This window comes from Ictidomys tridecemlineatus, chromosome 8 (assembly GCF_052094955.1).
Source record: "Ictidomys tridecemlineatus isolate mIctTri1 chromosome 8, mIctTri1.hap1, whole genome shotgun sequence".
NCBI classification, from domain to species: domain Eukaryota; kingdom Metazoa; phylum Chordata; class Mammalia; order Rodentia; family Sciuridae; genus Ictidomys; species Ictidomys tridecemlineatus.
The window spans coordinates 98,552,088-98,574,509 of record NC_135484.1 but is presented as its reverse complement, the minus strand read 5'-3'; the positions used below and the strand labels follow the sequence as shown (position 1 = coordinate 98,574,509).

The 22,422-nt window shown below is 38.7% G+C and overlaps 1 protein-coding gene across 2 annotated transcripts in view; it reads left to right on the top strand.

Annotated features, from left to right (window-relative positions):
• Lrrc1 (leucine rich repeat containing 1) overlaps nt 1–22,422 on the top strand; it is a 126,147-nt gene that overhangs the window by 63,094 nt on the left and 40,631 nt on the right. The window contains exons 3-4 of one of the 2 annotated variants that reach the window (XM_005318551.5): nt 15,807–15,885; nt 19,895–19,984. In XM_005318551.5, coding sequence (XP_005318608.2) covers nt 15,807–15,885; nt 19,895–19,984 — 169 coding nt within the window. The remainder of the gene's footprint in view (nt 1–15,806; nt 15,886–19,894; nt 19,985–22,422) is intronic. The other variant, XM_040282783.2, reaches the window with a different exon arrangement.

Below are 22,422 nucleotides of genomic sequence, written 5' to 3'. Positions count from 1 at the left end.
TCGCGCTACCGCTTGAGCCACATCCCCAGCCCATGAACTCCTATTTTTACCCCGTATACAGATTGCAGAATCACATCAGTTACACTTCCATTGATTTACATATTGACATACTCATGTCTGTTGTATTCTGCTGCCTTTCCTATCCTCTGCTATCCCCCCTCTGCTCCCCTCCCCTCCCCTCTTCTCTCTCTACCCCCTCTACTGTAATTCATTCCTCCCCCTTGTGTTATTTTTCCCTTTCCCCTCACTTCCTCTTATATGTAATTTTGTATAACCCTGAGGGTCTCCTTCCATTTCCATGCAATTTCCCTTCTCTCTCCCTTTCCCTCCCACCTCTCATCCTTGTTTAATGTTGGTCTTCTTCTCGTGCTCTTCTTCCCTAGTCTGTTCTTAGTTACTCTCCTTATATCAAAGAAGACATTTGGCATTTGAAAAACGAGGTGTTGAACAACTCAGTGAGACCCTGTTTCTAAGTAAAAAGTGAAAAAATTCTAAATAAAATACAAAATAGGCTGAGAGTGTGACTTAGTGGTCGAGTGCCCCTGAGTTCAATCCTCAGTACCCCCTTCACCACTCCCCCCCCCAAAAAAAAGTGGGATCTGTTTCAGCATAAGAGCAGAAATAGCTTTATAGGAGTAAACAGTGGACTTAAGTACAGATACCACACTAAAATGGCCAGGGCTGCATATTAAGACTCACCTGAAGTAGGTTTTTTGTTTGTTTGTTTTTAACAATGCACAAATCCCTCCCCAATTGCCTTTTTGAACTCGCAGGTGATGGTGGATTATGAGATGCTATGTTTGAAAACCACTAAAGTTAAATGTCCCAATATTTTCAGAGGTTGGTATATGACTCCCTTTATCTGTACCTCCTGAAGTGCTGGGTTAAAATGCAGATTCTTACCAAGGCCCTGGATCTGCTAGATCACACCTTTCTTCATGGTGCCAGGTGATTTCTTTTTTGTGTTCTGAAGTTTGAGAGTTCCCAACCTCTGGGATACTCAGCAGTTGTATTAGATATGGATTGGGGATGTGCTTTAGAAAAAACTGGTGAGATTGCCTACTCTCCCCCCATCATGAAGTACTGGAGATTGAACCTAGGGACACTTAACCACTGCACTCAGTCAGCCCTTTTACATTTTTTAATTTGAAACAAGTTCCCGCTAAGTTGGTAAGGCTGGCCTCAAACTCCAGTCTCCCAAATTGCTGGGATTATGGCCCTGTGCCATCATGTCCAACCAAAACTGTTGAGAATGCATTCTGTCTAGTTTATCTGGCCCTGTCCTTCTGGAGAGCTGTTTATTCCTAGTCTTGTGCCCTCTCACTTTCTCTCTGTTACCCAGAGAATATATTTTGGTCTGAACAACTCATTCAGCTCATAGTGGAGTCTCTCAGTTAACTGACATAGTGCATGGTGTAGAGATGTAAGAGGCAAACAGAATTAGTGGGATGTTTATCCCAGCAGCAGAGATAAGGAATACTTTAAAAAGTAACACAGAAACTGGCACCATAGGATTCATGCCAAGGGCATAGGCTGGGCCAGAGGGGTTCCTGGGGGAACTCAGAGAAGGAAGAGATTCTTACAGTCTGAGGACGATGGGGAGTGCTTGGGGAAGTTGGACTTTCTTCATCAAAGCCTTCATCAATTGGGAGACTCATTTCCTAAAGAGTTTTGATACAGAAATACCATAAGTTTTAATTTTGTCCATATTAAATGAGAATAATTAAAGTAAGCTATAATTTTGAGAGAAAAGTGTCTGAATACAACATTTGTTTTTGATTTTTGGTTGTTATTTTGTTGAAGAGCAAGTAACTATTAATCAGAATCATATATATTTTTCTTGATTTTGGAAGGAGGTTAAGTACAAAGAATGCCAAATTATTATTATTATTGTTATTTTGTCTTTACATTATTGCATACGATGCCTAAAATTTAATATTCTGAATTGTTTTCACCCTTGGGTTAACCGTGTGTTTCAGTGGGGTGGTATCAGCATCTTGTGTTTCAAACACATTTGTGTTGAAGCCAGCATAAAAGGAGAGGCTAAGATGTAAAAGTTATTTTGGTAATTGTGGCTGGAATAAAGTGAAAACCTTCTGGGTTGGTTTTTTTTTTGCCAGTACAAGCACCAAGACTTGTAAAAAATAAAATTTCACAAAGCATTCCTTCTTTGTCTTCTACTCCCTCCTGTACCGTGCAGAGCCCATACCAGTCAGCCTTCACGTGCACTGGAATTGCTGGTTAGAATTACACCTTTGTAGGGCCAGCTGCCTCCTGGGTAAGTCTGTAGTGCTTCGAATAAATTCATTTGAAAAAGTTCTCCTTTTAACATTTTTTTTTTCACCCTGCACACCCAGAAGAACAGCTGTGGCAGCAAACACAGAGTTGGATCATGCATTCATATTTAGTCTTGTTTGACAATCCCAGATATTTTTAAGCAGGATTGAGTTAGGCAGCCCTCAGCACAGCCTTCAGACTGTCATAATCAGCCAGCCTGTTTGGCACACAAGGACCTTGTTTTATCCTAGTAGTAAATAAATCTAAATGAAACAATATGATATACTGAATGTATCCGAAGTCACAACATTCAGTATTTTACTACAGCCTGTCAGCATCTCTTTTTACATGCTTGTTCTGTTCACTGCTCATTGTTTTATTCCTTGTACTTATGAATTCTGTCTGTGGCCAGGTCTTGATTCATGCTTTTTATACATAATAGAATCCTGTGGGTTTGTGCCAGGGTAGCCCTCCCTTGCTCTCTCTCTCTCCCTCCTTCCCTTCTTCCTTCTCTCCTACCATGTGGCCTTGCCAAGCAGACTCAGTGTGCATCTGTGCCCTGAAGGGTTTCATACTGTGGCAACTCATTTCCTAAAGATCAGAGGATTTGGTCATTTCCCTCTCCTGGGTCTGTGGATCTCATCCATGAGCTTTCTCTTAAGTTAGGGGGTTTCCTTGCACCGTGGCGTTCTGCTCCCAGGCTTCCTTTCTGACTCTTCCATATAGATGGGTTCTGAAGTCTTCATGCCCAGGTACTGTTCTCATGTTGTGTGGCTGCCCTCCTTGTCTCCTTCTGAGAAGGACTTGTGTCTGCTGCTCTGCGGACTGTTCAGAAATTTGAAATAAATGGATCAAACCCAAACACATTAAAATGAACTTTCCCTTGACTTTGCTGCTCTTTCCTGTGGGGGGCTGCCATGCCCATGAGCCAAGCACCCACTCTCAGCCTTGAGTAAAGGGGGGTTGGACTGGCATCGCATAGCATGCGCTGTGTAAAGCAAGTAGACTTTACCTTCGCTTGTCAAGGAAGTGCTTCAGCTCTGGACTTGAGTGTTACCCACTGGGATTGGGCAACCCCTTTTTGAAACATTGTCCCCTGCCTTATTTGGGTAGAATATTCTATCGAATGCCTTTTTCCTAGTAAATAGAGGGGTTCTCTTGCCTTCCTGCATGGAAGAGGACCCTTGAAGTTTGTAGAGTCATCCGTTACCCCAGCTTTGTAAAAAAGTACTTCCGTGTCCGTGTGGTCTTTTCATCACCAGCCCAAACCATGCAGAGTGATCCTGATTCTATAGCCTGCGCAGGATGTTAGGGATAACCCCCTTCTCTCTTCTCCTAATTGCCTGGCTTATTATTGAAGGAAAACTCTACCCCAGGTTCTCAAGCTTGGAGATTTAAGAGAACAGTGGTTTAAAAAAAAAAAAAAAAAATATATATATATATATATATATATATATATATATATATATAAAATTTTATTCCTGTGTCATACAGAAATATAAATATGATTTATGTAAATTCAGTCACCTGCACTCTTAATCAGAAGGTAATGAAACTGAGAAATATGTCCCTCCAAACCACAGAGAATAGGAAGATGCAAGATTAGATCCAGTCTTCCCCTCCTGGGTTCCCCTTCCCTAGGCACTGGCCATGTAATGCAGTTGGAGGCAAGTAAACAGCTTTCTGTTTTCTGCAAGGGTGGCTGGTGATAGAGGCAGAAGGGCTTTAGGGCACTTCTGTAAATGAAACACTTGATGGGAAGCCTGGCTGGGGCGGAGCCAGTCATGTTAGAACAAAACAGACAGGAATTGCCACCAGGGCATGAGTAAAGGGTCTGTTCCATCTCCCAGACCTCTTTCCTTCACATGGCTATTTGATGTGGAGTGAGGAACAGGAAGCAGACATGCAAATGAAATCCATAGAAGGGAAAGAAAACAGAATCTCCCGTTACTGACTCCTAGCCCCATGCTGGCCAGTGGCTCAGTGCACAAAGGCTTGGGAGTTGAGCAATGCTGAATACAGAACTCAGAGTTTTTGAATTCTCTATGTTTAGATAGACTTGGGACAGGTGAACTTGTATAAGAATCATATGATTTGTTGGAAAGGCCTCAGAATTTGAAAAACTTCAGAACAATCTTAGATTCTATAAGGAAATGTGACTGGAGACCATGTACTAATGGGCCAGACTTTAGGGAGTGTAATGTTATGTCCAAAAGAATGGTGCTCATCCTCATCAAAAGCCTCCTACCACTTCTCTTCATAATGACACTGACGGAATTTCTGAAGGCAGGTTGAGCATCCCTCACTAGAAAATTGAAAATCCCAAATGCTCCAAGATATAAAACTCTGACATGACTACACAATGAAAAATTCCATACCTGATCTCATGTGATGAGTGTCAATCAAATAAAAAGAATATTGTATAAAATTACCTACTTCATGTGTAAGGTGAAATTCATTCATAAATGCATTTTGGGTTTTGACTTGGGTCCCCTCCCCAAAGGGTCTCATTACGTATATGCCAAGTACTTTGAACTCTGAAAAATTCCTAAAATATAAATACTTTGGATCCCAAGCATTGCAGACAAGAGACACTCAATCTGCGCAGTATTCTCTTACCTCTCTCACCATCTACAGGTGTGTGTGTGTCTGTCTACACTAATGGCTTCTCAGTATCCAGCTGTGGGAAGCACTGCTGGACTGTAACTGACGGCAGTCATCAAATTACTGTCTTAACTAGACAAAGTCACCTCTAGAGTTTATGCTATTAGCCTAAACTGAAATGAAGATAGTTCTATAAAATTCTCACACAATTGATCACAAATCTGGCACCAGCCTCTTTGAAATTGGTGCCAGCCAATCGGGGCAGTGTAATTTCTTTAATGGGATCCAACAGGATGGCAGAATCTTTGGCTTTGGAAGGAGGTTAAGTACAAAGAATAACAAACTGCCCACATTATGATGATGATGATGATGATGATGATGATGATGATGATGATGACGATGATGATGATGGTGATGATTTTGTCTGAAACCCTTTAATGGGATCCAACAGGATGGCAACAACAGCAAAACTATCACCATCATTTAGTAAAAGACAGATTTCAACCTGCCAATCAGATTTTAATACCCAATTAAATGAAAGTCTAAATAAAAATAAATAAATAGATTTGCCTTTGTGATTAGAAAAGCTTATCACAGTCTCCCTATTCTCATTTGTTAACTATGAAAATCGTGTCTCAGACTAGAATCTGGCAGCTACTGTTTTACACTCATATGTCTCCTCCTCTTTATCTACTGGCTCCTCACCCTTTGAGGTCTAGCTTCCCCTCAAACCTCTCTGCTTACATCCTCTCAAAGATGGTAGCAGATTCCTAACAGCCCAGCCCACATCCTTCACACCTGTCACATCCCTCTGTTGGTCCACACTCTAGGTGACACTCTTTGCTCTCTTGACTTCTGTGGCTGTTCCTGCAGTTCTCTTCCCCTCTGCCTGCTGAGTCTCCAGGGAAGTCTGTGTCTCTTCCTTGTCTGCAACAGCCGGGTCACTCTGCCCTCTTGCTCCTCTTACCTCATACTGCTCATCCACCCCCATCTCTGGATAAGCTGACTGCCAGACAGCATCTCTTGTTTCTCCTTCGTTACCCTGTCTCCTTGTGCATTCCTCTGGCATCTCTAACCCCAACAGCATGTCTGGGGCTGATTGAATCTGACTTTGCAGATCTCAACTGATACTTGTCAGTCTTTCCCAGGAGAGGAATGGAAATTCTAAAGTCCTGCTCTTTCACGTGTCAGCTGGGTAACCTTGGACAATTTATTTAATGTTCTGAACCTCCTTCTGCATCTGTCAGTGGGACTGCTACTGTCTGTCTCAGAATTTGTTGTAAGAATTAGAGATGATGTATGTAAAATATCAGTCACAGTGCCTGGTACTTCACAGGGCCTCAAAAATGGCAGCTGTCCTGCTTTGGAGTAACATAGTCAGGTGGACTTGGAGGAAAATGGTTCCTCTTTTTGGAGTCATATCTGTCACTTTACCTGATCTGGGTCTGTCCCCTGCTGTTTGACCAATGTTTAGGACTTGTCACTTGTATCTAAGATGGCAGTGACAACAGCTGTCAAGTGACTAATTTCACTGGAGCCTTCTCTAAGCAATAATAGGAAGTTGGTTAGCAATTTCTAAGTTGTATCTAAAATAGAGATATTGTCCTAAAAAAACAAAAAAAGAAGTGTCTATATGGCTGAAAGAAGGTCATTGTGTGCACCCTTGATCCCCTGATGGCTGGATGAAGCATGCACATCAGCTCAGCATTGACCAGGAGGAGCTATAGTGGCAATGGTGCACATTTCCTCACTGGAAGTTGCTAATAGAATTTTGAGAAATCAGTGCACAAGCAAGAAAATTGATCTACTTAATTAATTCCTCTTATAAGAAGGGACAGTGTTGAATGGAAAAAGGATCAAGTTATATAATGTTGTGTTTTACTTTGCACCATCCATAGCATTTTAGTATTGTTGAATATAGAAGATGCGTGGTACCAGTGTTATAGTTGATTGAAAGCCGAGTTTACCTGAAGCTCACATTTAATATATTTTTTCTTTGTAGACCAAAAATGTAAATGTAATTAAACTCTTGACTGAGCCTTGAGGTGACTTACAGAATGTTGATGGGGAAGTTAGCAGCCTCTGGTATCCGTGTGCTGACTTGGGAGTTGCTGATGCCTGTCAGGGTTGCCTCTGCCAGGTCCAGAGGACCTCTTTAAGAGGCAGTTTGTGAAGTAGCTGTATTTGTGATGGTACTATCATCTGTGTATCTCATATCTTTTTTGTATGTCTCTGCTTTTGTTTAACATTATTGATGTGGCATTGAGGTACTGTCTTTAAATTCTTGACAGGGGCTTGCTAAGGGCCTAGATAAGTTGCTGAGGCTCACAATTCTCTTGCCTCAACTTGCAGTCGGCTGGGATTACAGGCTTGTGCCACCGCCCCCTGCTCTTTTTTAATCTAAGATTGAATACTATTGTGAATTGTGCTGCTGTGAACATCGATATGGCAGCATCCCTGTAGCATGCTCTTTTAAGGTCTTCAGGGAATAGTCCGAGAAGGGCAATAGCAGGGTCAAATGGTGGTTCCATTCCCAGCTTTCCCAGGAATCTCCATACTGCTTTCCAAATTGGCCGCACCAATTTGCAGTCCCACCAGCAATGTACAAGAGTACCCTTTTCCCCACATCCTCGCCAGCACTTGTTGTTGTTTGACTTCATAGTGGCTGCCAATCTTATTGGAGTGAGATGGTATCTTAGGGTGGTTTTGATTTGCATTTCTCTGACTGCTAGAGATGGTGAGCATTTTTTCATGTACTTGTTGATTGATTGTATGTCCTCCTCTGAGAAGTGTCTGTTCAGGTCCTTGGCCCATTTGTTGATTGGGTTATTTGTTATCTTATTGTCTAATTTTTTGAGTTCTTTGTATACTCTGGATATTAGGGCTCTATCTGAAGTGTGAGGAGTAAAAATTTGTTCCCAGGATGTAGGCTCCCTATTTACCTCTCTTATTGTTTCTCTTGCTGAGAAAAAACTTTTTAGTTTAAGTAAGTCCCATTTGTTGATTCTTGTTATTAACTCTTGTGCTATGGGTGTCCTATTAAGGAATTTGGAGCCCGACCCCACAGTATGTAGATCGGAGCCAACTTTTTCTTTTATCAGACGCAGAGTCTCTGATTTGATATCAAGCTCCTTGATCCATTTAGAGTTAACTTTTGTGCATGGTGAGAGAAAGGGATTCAGTTTCATTTTGTTGCATATGGATTTCCAGTTTTCCCAACACCATTTGTTGAAGATGCTATCCTTCCTCCATTGCATGCTTTTAGCCCCTTTATCAAATATAAGATAGTTGTAACTTTGTGGATTAGTCTCTGTGTCCTCTATTCTATACCATTGGTCCACCCGCCTGTTTTGGTACCAGTACCATGCTGTTTTTGTCACTATTGCTCTGTAATATAGTTTGAAATCTGGTAACGCTATACCGCCTGATTCACACTTCCTGCTTAGAATTGCTTTTGCTATTCTGGGTCTTTTATTTTTCCATATGAATTTCATGATTGCTTTATCTATTTCTACAAGAAATGCCGTTGGGATTTTGATTGTCATTGCATTAAACCTATAGAGAACTTTTGGTAATATCGCCATTTTGATAATGTTAGTTCTGCCTATCCATGAACAGGGTATATTTTTCCATCTTCTAAGATCTTCTATGAACAGAGCAGGGAGAAAGAGCAGGAAGAAAAGACTAACATTAAACAGAGACATGAGATGGGAGGGAAAGGGAGAGAAAAGGGAAATTGCATGGAAATGAAGGGAGACCCTCATTGCTATACAAAATTTCATATAAGAGGTTGTGAGGGGAATGGGAAAATAAACAAGGAGAGTAATGAATTACAGTAGATGGGAGGGGAGGGGAGGGGGGATAGTAGGGGATAGGAAAGGTAGCAGAATACAACAATTACTAATTGGGCATTATGTAAAATTGTGGATGTGTAACCGACGTGATTCTGCAATCTGCATTTGGGGTAAAATTGGGAGTTCATAACCTACTTCAATCTAATGTATGAAATATGATATGTCAAGATCTTGTGATGTTGTGAACAACCAGTAAAAAAAAGAGTTAAAAAAAAAAGGATGATTCTCAGGAAGGATGAAGGGGAATGATGAGAGATTTCATCATGCTTCTCAGAATGGCGTGCAATTTAAAACTTCTGAATTATTTCTAGAATTTTCCATTTAATATTTTCAGGCAACAGTTGATTGTGGGTTACTGAAACCATGGAGAGTGAAACTGTAAATAAAATTGTCTGCTGTTTATGAATACACATAAAGAAAATTTCTAATCTAAAAAAAAAAAAAAGATTGAATACTTATAACAAAACCCTTAAAGACTCAGCTCTTACTACATGGGCAGACTTCTTGATATTTTTCCCCTCTGGTCTGAGTATATGCCCAGGGTAAGAGGAGGGTAAGAAAATGTATGCCTTGGGCCCCACTGGTTGATATAAAAAAAAAAGACCCACGTTTTAAAGCAACCTGGGCCATTCCATGGGGATTACCTTTTTCCCTTCTTTCATCCTTTACATTTGTGGACTTTACCAAGCTATCATATACATGATCTAATTTTACCACTCAATAGACCTGTGAGGTAGATGAGACAGAGATTCCAAAATCTCTTTCACGAGGAGGCAGAGGCTCAGAATGGTTGAGATTATCTTTATCAAATGAGGATGCTGCCAGGAAATCTGCTGTCTGTTCCAGATCTGCGGGTTAGTCAGTAGTATCATTGAACACCTGATATGAGCCCATACTCTGGTAAAGGTTGGAACACAGTAGAGGACAAAAGAGGTCTTGTCCCTGACCTAGAAGATGATATATCCAGTGGGTGGATTATTGAATAAATTTTTATAGACAATAACTGTTGAACAGATGTTCAAATAAGAAGTATTGGGCACTATGAGAGGCCTAATCTTTTTATTTGAGGGCATTTGTGGAAGATTTAATTGAAACTTTAAGGTACTATATTGCTTTTTTGTAAGTACAGTAAGTAAGAAATGATCATGAAACATTTTAGTATTTTGTACTTAATCAAATACTATGCTTAATTTTAAGAGTATGTCATGACAAGAAGTTGTAAAGTTTAACAATCCCAAAGAATTAAGTTAGGGTAGAATTTTCATGTTAAAGTTTCTTCTTTATCACTTTGGTATTTTTATTATGTATCTTGAAAATGAATTTTAATTTGGCTTGTTAAATCAAAAGATTTAGGTAAAGAGAACATTTATATCTGCCCTAAGACAGCTTGGAAGATATGCTTCCTGCCTGGTCTCTTGGGCTGAGCTGCTGAGGTCCCAGGTAGCACCATCCTGGGGCACTCACAAGTGATGTTCACCCTCTGACCTTCACTTGGTCTTTCTAGAGACAAAATAATGTCGTGATGAGACTCATGGGCTCTGGAGCAGGAAGCCTCAGGTTAAATCCTGACTCTCCCACTTGCTTGCCACGTTCACTTGGGGAATGTGCTTACCCTTTTGGTGCCTTACTGTCTTCCTTAACAGTGGAGATGAAGACATGTCTTCTTTGGAGTCGTTGTGAAGATTTAAGCAGTGTTTAGAACTGTAACTGGTACCCAGTAAGTGTGCAGTCAGGTGCTGTTGCTGCTGGCTTACGATCACAGTGCTTAGTAAAGAGCCCCCCAAGTGCAGTGAGGCTAGAACCAGGAGAATGGAACTGACCTGCTTTTCTTTCTGTAAGACCCTGGCCCTGTTAGCACCTTGTACTGGGTATGATGTTTGCCACCTTACTGTGTGGATGGTAGTCCTGATGCAGTAAATGTAGATGGCTACTTGATTAGCTCTTGCTTCACTTTTAAGAAAATTTTAACTTACTAACTTTCCGTATGATGTGTCCTGAGATTTAAAATGTTATTGTGATTATGCAAAGACAGTTAATTGACAGAGATTATAATTTTCCATCTTTAAACAGTTTTAGTCTCTCTTTACTTTCTATTTACAAGTGCCGTGAATATGAATTATATAATCTTAAGAGAATGGCTTCAAAAATATTTTAAGTCTTGTGTTTCGCTTTGCAATTCATGCTATTCTCAATGGAAAGAACCTAGCATTATAAATTACTGATGTCAGGTAGTTCTTGAACCAAGAAGAAAAGGGACTATTTATATAGAATAAGAAGAAATTCCTGTGAATAATTTATTCATAAGAATTTATTATAATATGATAGACAGCTAGGCTGGCTGTCCACCTTCTCCATGAAAGAAATATCCAGGGTGCTTGCTAAAAGTCTCTCATATATGGAGGAAGCTGAGATATTGTTCAGTCACCAGGCTCCATCACAAGAAGTTTCCCTTAGATAGTGATAGATTTTCAGAAAAGGTTGTGGTCCATCTTGAAAATCCTATAAATATGGGAATCCCTTGGTTTCTTAAGCATATAAAGTAAGATTAGGTGTTCACTTCTTTTGGGGTGGGATGGGGTAGAATCTCCACATGCTGTGTTAAAAATGAACACTAAGAAAAGAATACGACCTCTGGGAAGAGCAGGGAATGCCATTTTCAATCACTTCTTAAGTGACAGTATCTGTTGTGAACACTATATTCTGTTTCACAAGTCCTCTGGCAAATGGTACTGGGATTGTTGTCAGCCTGGTGGTGTTGAAGGAGAACTTTCGCACCAACAGAACTTAGGACTAATTGTGAACGTCTTGTATGATGGCTGTAATTAGTAGTTATGTTGACAAACTACAGATGGTGGGGAACCCCCCCATACGACTAAATCTTATTAATCGACAGTGAATCTTTTTTTTAAAAAATAATGGTAGTGATGCCTTTTTATTACATAAAGTATTTCTGAAGATTGAAACAAATAAAAGTGCAATTTTTAAATATATGCATAAGACATATATTAAATGATAGTAAAACAAAGAATAGGATGGTTTATTTTTATAAATAATAATTTCAAAGTTTCTCATTAACATTTTTCACTTGTTAATTGCCTTTTCAATTAAGAAATGCTGCCTAAATTCAAAAAAACAATTTGTGGTTTTAGTATTACTTGACCTTGTTTCTTCCTCTTTAAAAACTAAAGAAAATATGTTAGTGAAATTCTAATCACTTTCTAAATACTTGCAGAAATTCATTAATTTATTTTACAGTTTCTTTTTTTATTAGAGCATTATAATTATAGATAGTATTTGGGTTCATTTTGACAAAATTATATATATATATGGAATTTAATTTCAATCCCTTCTCTCCCCTTCCCCTTTTCTCCCTCCTCTACTCTACTGAGCTTCCTTTCACTCTTTTAGTATTAAATGACAGCAATTCTTCTATTTATGGTGCTGGGGTGCTGAGGATGGAATCCAGGGCCTCTCAGAGGCTAAGCAAGACTCTACCACTGGGTTACATTCCCAGCCCAATTGAAAACAATTCTAATCAGAATGTTAAATTAAAGTGGGTCTAAATTAAAAAGGTTATCTTAGGAAATTTGTAAGGAAAATATTAATTTTACAGTCAACCTGAGATATTTTGTAAATATCAAATTTTATGATTTTATTCTTGGGTTTATGTGGAATAAGGTCAGTTATGAATTAATAAAGTATGATTTTAAACATTTTTCTTTTCTTTTCATCTTCATAGAAGCTTGAGCTGAGTGTTAGCAAGTAGAAATTGTGTTATATCCCTTAATGATTAGATGAAAATTAATAATTAATTTCTCATTAATAATACTAAGTATTATTACTTTAGTAAATACATAATAATACTAAATATATAATAAGTATTTCTATTACTTATATGTCAGTAGATGCCTATTCAGGGTTTAATAAAAAATTTTTGTTAAATAATTTTTAAAAAATCAGCAAAGGGGCTGGGGATGTGGCTCAAGTGGTAGCACACTCACCTGGCATGCACGCAGCAGCCCTGGGTTCAATCCTCAGCACCACATACAAATAAAGATGTTGTGTCCACTGAAAATTAAAAAAAAAAAAATATATATATATATATATATATTAAAAATCTCTCTCTCTCTCTCTCTCTCTCTCTCTCTCTCTCAAAAAAAAAAAATCAGCAAAAACCCTTGACATCTCTCTCTGTTAACGATGCTACTTTTCTTCAGTTTGCTTGGCCGCCTTTATCCTTACCACAAACCTAAGTTTGTGTCTGGGCTTCTCCTCTGCTGTCACTGGTTCAGAGCACATCAGAAATGGCATTTGGTTCTATTTGCTCTTTGCTGTGGTGTATGTACATTTTAGCCTACAGAGGGAATGCCTTCCTGCATTCCAGACCTCTGGGTCACCTCTGTCTGGATTTGGTCCAGCTGTGTTCTCTGGCCACCATTGCCATTCTCCTTTGATTCTTGGATTCCAAACCAGCCCTGTCCAGAGTTTCTTGGAGTTGCTATTCACATAGCCTTTGGTTGGCTCATCTTTTCAGGTTTATGCTTTCGTTGTTTTCCTGTGACCATGTTTTATTTATTTTTCTAATTTGCTCTAATTAGTTATACATGACAGTAGAGTGCATTTTGATATATTATACATAAGGTTCATTCTTTTGATGCTTTGAGTAACAGACGTCTACATCACTGACATCCCTTAGCTGATGCTGTTTTTCCTTGATAGGGTAACAGCCACTGTAGAATTTGTGTCTTGAAGTATGGCTGGACATTCTGCCTCAGCACTTGTAGGGCACCTCTTTTCTCAGCCTCATATAGACTCCTCTCTGGAACCCAAGGTATTTTAGGCAGAGAGACCTTATGTAGTGTCCAGGTTGGCCAGGGCTTTTCAGCCTAGGCAAGCATGTGGCTGCCTCGCTTGCCTTAGCAGCAGTGCTAATCCTGTCCTGCATTTAGGGTTTCTGTTCATTGTTAAATGTGGCAGTGCTGGACTTCAGCATCTGTGGCCAGCTCTCAGTGAAATAGGTATCAACCAGCGAATCACTTAATCTCTTTGAACCTTAGTGCCTATTATGGACAATGGAAGTTAAAATAACATATTTTTTTTATTGGTTGTTCAAAACATTACAAAGCTCTTGACATATCATATTTCATACATTAGATTCAAGTGGGTTATGAACTCCCATTTTTTACCCCAAATACAGATTGCAGAATCACATCGGTTACACATCCACATTTTTATATAATGCCATATTAGTAACTGTTGTATTCTGCTACCTTTCCTATCCTCTACTATCCCCTCTCCCCTCCCCTCCCCTCCCATCTTCTCTCTCTACCCCATCTACTGCAATTCATTTCTCTAAATAACATATTTTTGAAGGGAATAAATAAGGTAATGTTTCTCAAGAGGCTGCTGCTATATTTGTTATCTCAGGGCCCACAAATGCTTTGAGTTTTAAAATTTCATCCCAGACCCAGCTGTGGACAACATTGTCTATCTGTTTACGTATCTATCTACCTATCATGTTTATGAAATTAGGATCTTAATGGGTTTTTCCCACTATTACATAACCATGTAAGGCTGATAATACTGTGAGAAAAACATCATCACACATTCAAATGTTTTAGGCTTTTAAATTTGAAATAAAAACTCTCGTGGCATTTGATTACTCCAAGGTTGTTGGAGCAAGACATCCATTTCTCCCTTTATTTCTCCCTTTTCTTCTCCAACCCCCAGTTTAGAAATATTAAGTGTGTTTTGGCTCAGTCTGCATTTGTCAAACTGGTGAAAGAAACAGCATGGGACCAGGGGAACCATTTCTATTTTTGCCCTTCTCCATGTTAATATGTCCAAAGTAAATGTATTCTTGAAATTAAATGCTATGAACTAAACTTTTAAAGCCCTAAAAGCTATAATCTTAGGGTTTGTACCAAGAGAACAAGGAATTCAAAATAACATTTTTTGGTCATTTAAAAATCACAAATATTTAGTGGCCAATAAAGACAAAAATATTCAGCCTCATTAGTAATAAAAGGAATATAAAATAAAATGTTGCTGGATTATTTAACCAACAAAATTGACATTTAAAAAAATGTAAACAAAAAGAGAGATGTTGAATTGGGCACTCTTGGACAGGCTAATGAAGGTATAAATAGGTACAGACTGTCTCCCCTCTAAAGCAACTTAACAATATTTATCAAGTGCTGAAGAGATGTTAATGCCTTGGACACAGTAATTCTACTTCTGGGAACTTAGCCTAAGGAAATAATCAGGAATTGGCATAAATATAATTATAACATCAGGAACTTGGAAACAACCTAAATGTCCAACAATGGGGGATTGATTAAATGAAGTCTGAAAATATATGCAATGTGTTTTTCTGCCATTAGGAATGGAAGACTATTTGAAAAATGATCAAGGAAAAAAGTTTGTAAAAATAATGTAAATTTAAAAAATGTAATGAACCTAGTATTTTGAAATACAGCCTGTTTACATACACGCATGTGTGAGTGTGTGGACTGAAAGAGCTTTAGAGTAAAATATTATCTTGGGGTGATAAGAATGTTGTTGTTTTAAATTTTCTTCTTTATACTTTATTTTTTAAGTTCTTATGTTTGTATCAGAAGAAAATCCCTAATTTAAAAATGTACTACTTTGGCAAACTTTGTACTCATAAAACCATGTGAAAACATAAGAAAAAAATTCTAATGGAAATTAGGACCGAATGCTGTCAGTGATAAGGTGGAACTTGGTGGTAATCAGATGGTGGTTCTTTTTAATAATTTTTCCTTAATGTCCTTCCATTAAGAATGTATTTCTATTAGGAAAGCAAGAATAAGTGTTCAAAACTCCTTTATAAATCTATGCCATGTTCGAATTAAGGTAGCGATTTCTAGATATTCTGCCCACCCCACTCCACCCCGGCTTTAGAGATGGAACCCAGGGTCTTATACATGCTAGGCAAGTTCTCTACCACTGAGATGTACTTTCAGCCCCTGGATATTCCCTTTGACAATGGTCCATCTTGAAAAATATGAAAATATTAACAATGGTGGTAAATTTTCTTTACTCTTACAGATATTCCTGAGATTCCAGAAAGCATCTCATTCTGTAAAGCACTGCAGATAGCTGACTTCAGCGGAAACCCACTGACTAGGTAACCTTTCTGCTTACACTTCTATCTGTAGCGTTAAGGATATCGTTTTTGAAAGCCAGGTGGAGGACACTGTGAGGCTACCTATTTTGGAGGTGCCATATGCATTCTTGTCTTTATTAAGGATGGGTGAGTTACCTAAATATTTAGTTATATATAGTGCACAATGAAAAGCATACTGTCTATACAAACACTGAAAAGATGTTGTAGGGATAAAGGGGAAGAACATAAGAGTTTATGAAATAGGAGTGAGGAGAGAATTTCTGAAGAAATATGAAAAAAAAAAAGTAGAGTTCATGCATCCCCCATTGATCCCACCTGATATATTGGATAAGACTGAAATCCAACCTTTCCAAGAGTTTATACCATTGTTAACCAAGGAAAAGTCTTATTAGATCTGTATTTCCCCCTCCAGTAATGAAACATTTGTAATCTCAATTTTCCTGTAACTCGCCTTTAAAAAATAAAACCCCCTCAAAACTGTGATTTCCTTACTTTAGCAATAGCTGTGGGGATTTCTTTGGGTTTATCCCATCAAACAAAGCCACCTGTTGCTGTTTCGCCGCTCACTCCAGCTCTGCCCTTCTGGTATTTCACAGCAGGACTGAGGAGGCATTGCTGAGATCCTCTCTTTCTGCCTCTTGACATAAGTCATGAGTCCCTGACTGCTGGCCTCCAGGTGTCTTTGTTGCCATGGCAACTGAGTTGGTGCCATGTGGCTATAGACATCCCTTGGGATTTTATTCCAGAGTTCTGTCAGGGCCAGGTGGGTCCATCTCTAGAATTTCTCAAAAGCTCTGTAAGCAGCCTTCGCAGTGTGGTATTCTTCCTTGAGGTTGAAGTAGAATTTGGAATTCACCTTACTTATTTTAGAATTGCTTGGGACATCTTGAGTCTAGAGTACTGGAGAAATACCCTGTTTACTTTTATTTTGGCCATATCCTTGTTTTCAAGAAATAAATGTGTTTTTAAAATATTTCTGGTTTTCCTTTTTTGAATTTCAGTGACAGAGTTGCCTTTACCATTTATAACTGGAAAACAGTGATCCAGTAAGCTGTAGCCTGAAAGTGCTCTAACTCATCACTGTCCTCAGGTTAACTTACCCTCTTTCCTCACCGTCTTCCCTCAGTTTGCCTCTCTTCTAAAAACCATCTGGAACTCCCTGTTTTAGTTAGCTTTTTCATTGCTTTGACTAAAAGACTCAACTGGAACAATTTTAGAGGAGGAGACGTTTATCTGGGGGCTCATGGTTTCAGAGGCCTCGGTCCATAGACAGTAGGCTTTATTCCTTGGGGCTCAAGGTGAGGCAGAACACCAGGGAAGGAGAGTGTGGCAGAGGGAAGTTACTCACTTGATGATCAGGAAGCAGAGAGACTCCACTCACTAGCTACAAAATATGTACCCCAAAGGCATGACCCACCTCCTCCAGCCATGCCCTACCCACTTTCAGTTACCACTCAGTTAATCCCCATCAGGGGGTTAATTCACTGATTGGGTTAAGGCTCTCATAACCCAATCATTTCTTCTCCAACCCTCTTCTATTGACTCACACATAAGCTTTTGGGATATACCTCACATCCAAGCCATAACAATGTCCCTGTCAGATAAGTCACTTCTAGATGTGCTATGCAAGCCTTTCCTTGTCTGCACTTTAGCTTAGCCTGTCTCTCCACCCTATTGTCCTCTGTTTCCTGTGTCAGACATCACTCTGCTATTATAAAGTGCTTCTACTTAGTTCATTTTTATTTCATATTCTCTCTTTTCTTTTTGTGCTGAAGATCAAACTGTCTAGATCAGTGCACTACCACTGAGCCACACCCCTAGCCCTAGGTACTTCATTTCACACCTGTGAAATGAACTGTCTGTTCTTCACTGAACCAGCCCTTTCACCTCCCTACAAAGCAGCCTGAGCATTGCACATCTTCAGGAAGCCTTTCCTGCTTACTCTCCGTGGCCCCCTCCTCTGAGCTTTTATAGAACGCTCTTGTGTACATTTTTCATAACACTTGAAATTTACACTTAAGTTATCCTTTTGACCACGACTTCCCAGTTGAATTGAGAAAGTTACTTATTTTCTCTCTATAACTTATTACTGTCTTTCCAGCCCAACTGTAGTTCCCGGAATGGAGTAAGTGCTCAATAAATAAATGCTTGTTGAACTGATCCAGGTTAGGCAAGTGGGCAAATTTTCTTTGTGCTGCTGTTCAGCTTTTTTTTTTTTTTTTCAGTTTTTAGTGGACCTTTATTTATTTATTTTGTATATGCAGTGCTGTGAATCGAACTCAGTGCCTCACACATGCTAGGCAAGCGCTTGACCACTGAGCCATGACCCCAGTCCGCGCTATTCAGCTTTTTTTAACCACTCAGTTGCTTAGTCCCTTTTTCAGCTTTTCTTCTCTAATGCTGGCTGACATTTGACCTCACCATTCCCAAAGCTCTCCACTGGAACACACCAAGATTGCATGAGGTTTTACTTATATTTTATCCTGGGCTCCTATTTGGTGGATTTCTTAAAGCAATCCATTTCCATTTGGCAGGTATGCTGTGAGTTGAAGGGACCTTTGTTGGTTACTGACTCTGCCCACTTATATTACGACTAAAGAAACGAAGGCTCAGATAGTTGGCTGGCCTTTCAGTTGGTGCAGCTATTGAGTGGGAAGCTCAGACTTCAGCTTCCCTGGACTTAAGTTTCTGCTTCTTCCTCACCTTATACTAGCTTGGCTCTGAATGTTAACAGCCGGTAAAAAATGCAAATCAGACATTTAGAACATTTACTTATGTTTAAGGACATTTCATCTAGTTTTAGAATTTTTTAAAAAATGATGTATACTGTCTGGTTAAAAACTTAGGCAAAGCAGATGTGTTGATTTTTTTTTTTAAATTATAGGTAATAAGCTAACTCTTCTAAAAACATAATTCAATAATTATATACATTCTAGATAATATCCTAATTCTAAGGGCCTGAATTTGATTTTGTAGTCAGGCCTTAACCTATGTTAAATGTCAAACTGTAACATATTTTATTCTTACTTTCCAAAAAAGAATCTAGAAGAAGAAAAATAAAAGATTCCAGTTTAGAGACTATCATTAAAGTCAGAAATTTCTCCCTGCTGAAAAAGTAACAGACTTGTTGTTCTATTGTCTATACTAACAGATTTGTGTGTATGCATTGTGTTTTATTTCAGATGCAGTGAGATCTTTTTGCCTTTACTGATATTTTTTCTTTTTATTTATCCCTGCATGCATACTGGTAACCATAGGAATACTGAAAGTAAAATTTCTTTGTAAATTTTAAATAATGATTTTATTTTGAAGCCTTACTATTCTGCAGAGTTTAAGGACATACAAAAAACTGCTTTTGTGTAGAAGAACATAGTGAAACACATAATTATCTCAAGTGAGTGACATTTTGAATTAAAAGAAAAAAGTTAAGAAAGTAGCAATTGGCTGTCAGCTGATCAATTCTAAGTAATCCTTTGCTCTGGGTATTATAAGCTACAGGAAGAAACATTTTGAGCAGCTGTCTTGTGTTTTGTTGTAATCTTGTGGGCGGATGAAATTTTCTCTTTATTTTCTGCTAATCAATAAAGTGTTTTCAGTCTTAGGCACTTTCAGCTGCTGTGGCAATTTGTCAGTTGTTTTGTTTTTTTATAGAGTATTCAATAGTCCCACAATATTTCCCCCTTTATTCTTAGAACCTGCCTATCTGGTTCTCTTTATAATTATTTCTGCATTACTCTTTCAATAAGTATTCTGTCATGCCCCTATACTTCTATTAGGTAGATGAAACATTTGTTTTTTTCTTTGAAAGTGTTATGTATGTGTGTGTGTGTGTGTGTGTGTGTGTGTGTGTGTGTGTGTGTGTGTATAAAGTCAAGGTATACATGTCATCTACAATGTAATTTTGAAGAGGTTGTTTCAGTTAGCACAGAGAAGTCACCATCATGTTTATGCTTATTACATACTGCTGTTCTTTTTTAATTAACATTTTTTGTTGTTTTTATTGTTATAGGTTGCCAGAAAGCTTTCCTGAATTACAGAATTTAACATGTCTTTCTGTAAATGACATCTCATTACAGTCTCTGCCTGAAAATATTGGCAAGTAAGTTTTTATGTGCAGTTTGTGATTATCAGACTGAAAGGACATCTGTATCATTAGCTCTATCCTCCTCCCCTTTTATAGCTCTTATTTTCAAAAGCCATTTACCTATTTTTCATTATTACCTTTAAGAAAGATCATAGCCAGCCTCCTTATTTTTTTATTGCCCCTAAATCTTAATGGTTCTGAACTATGCTGCTACTTTTAAGAAACCTAATGTGTTTGGAAGCTGTCTTTAATGGATTCCAAAGCACTAGTTAACTTAAGCAAAGTAAATAATTTACTTACTAGTAGGTAGTGAATACTACTGGAAACTATCATCTGCTGATGGTAATTTTAAACCTTATTAGGAAGGGAATAGGGCCCACCAAGGACTCCACTGTAAACTTAAAAGAATGTGCCCCTAAACAGCAGCTAGGTCTGACAGCACTTGTGAATTGTAGCCCTGAGAACAGGGAGTGACGATGGATGGCATGCTTGGAAAACAGGAGTGAGTGGGGGGATTGGGTGACACTTTTTAAAATTGAATTATTTATTTATTCTAATTTGTTATACACGATGGCAGAATGCAGTTCATTTCATATTACACATATAGAGCACAATTTTTCAAGTCACTGATTGTACACAAAGTATTTTCACCTCATTGGTATCTTCATACATGTACTTACAGTAATGATGTCTAACTCATTCCACCATCATTCCTACCCCCTTGTCCACTTCCTTCCCCTTCCTCCCCTTTGCCTTATCTTAAGTTCCTCCATTCCTCCCATGTTCCTGCCCCATCCCCAGCCCCCATCACCATTATGAGTCAGCATCCTCATATCAAAGAAAACATTGGGCCTTTGGTTTTTTGGGATTGACTTACTTCACTTGGCATTATATTCTCCAACTCCATCCATTTACCTGCAAATGCCATGAGTTTATTCTCTTTTAATGCTGAGTAATGTTCCATTGTGTGTTTATATACCAAAGTTTCCCTATCCATTCATCTACTGAAGGGCATCTAGGTTGGTTCCACAATTTAGCTATTAAATTGAGCTGCTATAAACATTGATATGGCTATGTCCCTGTACTATGCTGTTTTTAAGTCCTTTGGGTATTGAGTGAGGAATAGGATAGCTGGGTCAAATGGTGGTTCCATTCCAAGTTTTCCAAGGAATCTCCATACTGCTTTCCAGATTGGCTGGACCAATTTGCAATCCCACTAGCAATGGATGAGTGTGCCTTTTCCCCACATCCTTGCCAATACTTATTGTTGTTTGTATTTTTGATAGCTGCTATTCTGACTGGAGTAAGATGAAATTACATTTTATTTTTTTCATATGTTTGTTGATTGATTGTATATCCTCTTCTGAGAAGTGTCTGTTCAGTTCCTTGGCCCATTTATTGACTGGGTTACTTGTTTTATTTTTTTAAGTTCTTAGAGTGCTTTGTATATCCTAGCGATTAGTACTGTATCTGATGTGCTTATGGTAAAGATTTGCTCCCATTCTGTAGGCTCTCTATTCACCTCACTGATTGTTTCTTTTGCTGAGAAGAAGCTTTTTAGTTTGAATCCATCTCATTTATTGACTCTTGATATTAATTCTTGCTTTATAGTAGTCTTATTAAGGAAGTTTGGACCTAATCTGACATGATGGAGATTTGAGCCTACTTTTTCTTCCATTAGGCACAAAGTCTCTGGTTTAATTCCTGGGTCCTTGAGGGGATGGCACTTTTTCACGCTGCTGGTATACAAATAGTGGGGGAGGGTAGGCATGGCAAAAGATCAAATCCTTTGAGGAAGGGATGTGTGCTGGTGAGTAAATACTGTTAGACACTCCCATAAATAACTAGTTGAATTATCTCAGCAGACCTTCTTCTTTTCTCTAGGACCTAGTAGTGATATAATGGTTCTTCTTTAACTATTTAAAATAAAAGCCCAATTGGCTGACCTTAATCAGGGACCAAGGGTCCCAGTCCTGTCTGGAGTGATTTCCTGCCTTTTACCTGTCTTGCCTGAGTTCTAAGACAAAATGGAAACTGCCCTTTGAGAACCACAATGGGAGGGTTGAGCCCATTCTTCTGACTGTGTCCTGCAAAGGTTCTCTCTCTAGAGGTCCACAGGCATTTTCAATAGGCACCTCTGCCCCTCCTTTACCTCTGGGATCCTGTTTCAGACAGCAAGTCGATGTTTTTCTGAGATGCATGCTGGTGTTTTAACTTTGTGCCAGCTGACTTGCTGATAAAGCATTGTGTCCTTCGCTCATAGGAGGGACAAGAGGTTGGAAGCCTCCAGTACACCCCAAATGCACAACATCCATGGCAGAAGAACAGCAGTGTTCTACTGTGGAGTTCATGCACTCACACTTTAATTTTATTATATAAAATTTCATTTATTTGTAATTTAAAAATCCTTAAATATAGTAGCCACTAAACATCCTAAATGACTCTGCCTCCTC